We start from the raw sequence: 4,562 nt of genomic DNA on the forward strand, positions 1-4,562 counted from the left end.
TTGAATTGAATTGTGTCGTGTCGATTTCTAACTCACTCTCGGGTTGGAGCAAATGAATTTCGTGACTGCAGGAACAAAACCAAGATGTCTTCGTTGGACGCCAATCGGAGTTGTTGCCAAAGTAAATACTCCCTTCGTTCCGAATTACTCGTCACAGAAATGGATGTATCTAGAACTAAAATACATCTAGATATATCTATACCTGCGACAAATAATTCGAACGGAGGGAGTAGTTCGGTTTGTCTGCATGCGGGAACATGCATGTGGTGTGGTGGTAAAGATCATGCGTGTTACTGCTCGAGCATCAGACTTAGAATCCGCAAGTCACTCGTTTTACTTTCTCAATTTCTCCCCTCCCAGCACGTGCTTACAAGTGGGACCCAACACAGGCTTTTACGTAATTCAATAAAAGTGAGGGGTGTTTCTGCCAAAAAATAACATGTGCCATCACACGGGCCTGTTCTACTCACTGCCAGTGGGCCATATCCACGCTGGTATGCCACACAAGCATGGGATACGTCTGCATACGGAATTTATGACCATATTTGCATGCCCGGTAAAGTTAAATGGCTTAAAACATGAGTGTATTTTACAAGTTTGTGCATAAAATGACCATCCGATGCAAGTTTTATGACCGTCAGTGTATTTATCTCTTTCTGAAGTGTCTCCTTTTCTCTCTTCATTTCTGAATCATGAGTAACCCGAAATGGCTAACTTTGTTGCATTCGAATCTTCTTGCAGTCTTGTTATGGAAGCAGGATTATCATGTCGTTCGGAATCAAAACCAACTGCAGTTTATTTTCACTCTGTGTGTCTCAGCTTTGGTATCACTCCAGGGCTAGAAGCAGAATTGTAGCCCAAACCTGCTGCAGCAAACTGTAGACTGTCCTAAACCCAGTGAAACAGAGTCCCAACTAAACAGAGTCACTCAGTTGGTTCAGATAATCAAAGTTCTCAGTCACATGCATCCAAACGTTCAAAGCTTCAGCTAAACAAATTTAAGCCCTTCTGAATGGAAGATTCTAGGGATCCCAATTAAAGCAGCAGATGCAAACAGACAGTCTAAAACCCAGATGAAGAAAACAGACAGACGACAACAACAACAAAAGATAAGACAGAGATGTCCCCAATACTAGCATAAAACACCATCTAGGAGCAGTAGTAACTCAAACGGCGCATCTCCGAGCTCCAAAATGATCCATCTTCGATCCTTCAGCAGGCACATCAACAAGCGCGCAGCGAACCTAAGCAGCATCGCCGACATCCGGGAGGCTGACGAAAACAACGAGCCAAGTTAATCACAGCCCAAACTTGAGAAGAAGTGAAGAATTAATAGACTAGCACACCAAAGAAACTCACTTGGACAAGGCTGAGTGCAGATTGACGGCAAGAAGCACGAAGGACGCGACGGTGGACTCCGCGTACGAGCGCCGGGCAGCCTGCGTCGGCGCCGTGACGGCCATCCACGCCAGGGCACAGCCGGAGGTGGTGTTCACGAGCACGCAGAACATCAGGAACATGTGGCTGCGGAAGAAGGCGCGGAGGCAGGCCCGGTCGTCGGCCGTCATGGAGACTGCCGCCGCCGTGAGCAGCAGCAGCAGCATGGCCAGAACGGGCACCGCCATCCTGACGATCTTGGCATTGTTCTGGTTCGCTCTCGCAGCTCCTGCGGCACCCAGCAGATGGCGGCCTTCAGAGTTCAGACAAGAAACAAGAAGATCAAATCTTTGGTAGCATGACATTAAAATAGCAGAACAAGAAGATTATAAGGTGGAACTTGGCGAGCTGCCACTGCTCCTCCAACAAGCAGCGAAAAGAAACCCCAAATTAAGCCTTTGTCATGGAAAATCGGAGGGAATGCGACTCGTTTCAACCTGACGAGAACGCAAAAGATCTCCAAAAGGAAACCGCATCGCTCTACCGTGAAGAAGACGGAGAAAAAGAAACAAAGCAAGAACATTCATGCGGAGATCTTAAGCCCAAATTTCCACCCGAATAGCTAGCAGAAAAACTAGCAGCAGGAAAAGCCAACAACGATCAACCAAGAGGGATAGATTCAAGCATACCATCCATCTCTCTAGCACTACGCTTTTCCCTGACCACGGGGAGTTTTGGAGGTGTTGGCGGGGCTCTGTAGGAAATGGCGATGGAGCTTTTGGAACAGAAATTGCCATGGGGTTGGCGTCCAGTTATATGGGGCATACGGGGCCGGGGGAGGGAGGTACATTGGTCAAGATGATACATGGACAGATGACAAAATTTCCAGTCTGGAGGCAACAGCAGGCGCAGCTTTTTCAGATTTCAGTTTCTTCTTTTCAGAGCTCGATCGCCACCCTTTTCTTTTCTGGTTTCTTGCATTGAGTAACTCCCTACTCACGCCCAATTCTCTTAGGGCATGTACAATGCATAGCCTCAAGGTGATGCCTCGCATGCCATGTAAAATCAAATATGACGTAAAGTAGGTTCGGATAGGGAAGCAGGATCCTCTCCAGGAGGCAGATGATTGAAGAGAAAAAGTATGGTCCGGTGACAAAAGCTGAAAAGGTTTAAGTGAAAGTAGAGATACATGTGTACTAGAGTCTTTATTTTCTATTTCTTAATGAAGCCCATTAAGGACATGTACAACGGAGGCATCACCCTGGTACTGCTCAGCTCTTAAATTAATCAAAAAGTAATGAAGCCACCATTTAAAAAAAACTGTCCATCGGAGGCCACAGTATGTAGTGGACCCACTGTCCTTTACATGCATAGCATTGTTTTTCTGCTCTCTCTATCCCTCTCTTGCATGCATCAACGCAGCATGCCTTTTCTTCCTTTCTTCGCTTTTCACGTAAGAAGTTGGCTCTTCTGCAGGATGTAGCTTTTAGTCTGCAAGCAGCACGTTGCGTCAATTTGGGACCATCCGAACCTAGGTGGCAGTTGGAGCACCCGTCCACCGTGTAGTGTTGTACAAGCCCTAATAGTAGCTTGCATTGAGGAGAAAAAATAAATATAGATGTCTCAAATTACTTTTTGTCATGAGGCATATGTATCCATATGCCACCATTATACATGCCCTTACTGGAATACTTTTTTTTCGGGACAGTAAAAATCGACTGCTTTTGCTTTTTCAAAACGCACATGACGATCCACAGTTCCTCACAAGCGACGAATGGTGGTAGTCCAAATGGATTGAAGCAACATGATGCCATCGGTCCACTTTAACGCACCATGAAACTGGCACACTGATTTGAAATAGTTTGAACAGAATGATATGAAGGCATCGTCAGTTTGGCAAGCAGTCAGCCATGGGCTGGTCCTCCTAGAAAAAGGTCTAGTTTGGAGGGTTGGCAATGGCAAGATGTTCGCATTTGTCATTACCGATGATCGCTCGCGAGCCTACAGGAGGTTTGATTTCGAGCAAAGGAAGGTGCAGATTCAAATGGGTCTTCTTCGCAAAATAAAAAAGATTCAAATGGGTCTATAGTTAAACTTCAGCAATATTACTTACAGGTTGGCAAATGGGTCTTGGAGGGAGTATCGTTGGATTTACAGTGGAGTAACCTTCCAGTAAATTGAGATATGCGCTTTTTTTATCAGATAAGATAGTATAGAGGAATCTAGTTCTTGTAGTATTATTCATATCCGTCCTAGTAAAAAATGTGCTAGTCATTTCATGGCAAACTTTGGTAGAAGGCCGAACCGTTGTCTGGCTTGGATCGGGTCTAGAGGAGGTCTTGGGGCGTTGTCAGACGTGGTTGTAATCCCTAGGTTCTGAGTAAAACAAAAAATATTTCGCAACAAAGAAAACACCGTGGATTCCAAAGTATGGTATCAACATGAACTCAAATTAGTAAAAATTGCAAATGTTCATCATAGATAATAGGGCCATGATTATGAATAGTTCACTTAGAAGACCCGTGCTAATTGACAATGAACCCATGATAGCTTGCATTCCAAATTGAAACAACAAATGGAAAAGGCAATAGCTCTGAACAATGTAGAAAAACAGTAGAATCAGGCTATTTTTTTCTGGATATGTCTAACTATGATCCTTCCAAAATAGATGTGCCAATCTACATCCTCTGAGAATTGGGTGTAGAAGGTACTTCAGTGTACGACACAATTACCAATACTTTTTTTTTTTTGAAAGGAACACCAGCGCATTCCATTAATTCAAGAGAGCTGGAGAAACCCCAGCAACCAAGTCTTGTACATAATCAGGAAGCGGGTCAAGCCAAATTTGATAGCTTGCCTGCTCCAGACTCACACCATACGCAGCTAACACATGTGCTGATACATTACAGGCCCTTGGGCATACATCTATCTTACAACATTGAAAAGAGTATTGAATAATACGTTTCATTTCTTTAAATAGAGCGCCCAGTGTCGAGTCATCATAATCATTGCTTGTGATCGCCTGCTTTAATACAACTGAGTCTGTCTCCAAGACGACCTTGCAGCAGCCCATTCTGGTTGCTTCCTGAATTGCACGTAGCATTGCAGTAGCTTCTGCATGGAGAGGATCAGCAATGAACTGAAGATTACCTGCTCCCGCCACCAGCGTCTCACCCTGTTCATTC

The 4,562-nt window shown here is 44.7% G+C and overlaps 1 protein-coding gene across 1 annotated transcript; it reads right to left on the reverse strand.

Moving 5' to 3' along the window:
• Positions 1-989: 989 nt before the first annotated feature.
• Positions 990-2,251, reverse strand: LOC123185107 (uncharacterized). Its single transcript, XM_044597102.1, has 3 exons — positions 2,067-2,251; positions 1,360-1,690; positions 990-1,272 (listed from the first exon to the last, which is right to left on the reverse strand). Exons 1-3 carry the CDS (start codon positions 2,242-2,244, stop codon positions 1,245-1,247), a joined length of 537 nt encoding a protein of 178 aa, XP_044453037.1. The 5' UTR covers positions 2,245-2,251; the 3' UTR covers positions 990-1,244.
• Between the last annotated feature and the right edge of the window lie 2,311 nt (positions 2,252-4,562).

This window comes from Triticum aestivum, chromosome 2A (genome assembly GCF_018294505.1).
Source record: "Triticum aestivum cultivar Chinese Spring chromosome 2A, IWGSC CS RefSeq v2.1, whole genome shotgun sequence".
In the NCBI taxonomy this organism is placed as follows: domain Eukaryota; kingdom Viridiplantae; phylum Streptophyta; class Magnoliopsida; order Poales; family Poaceae; genus Triticum; species Triticum aestivum.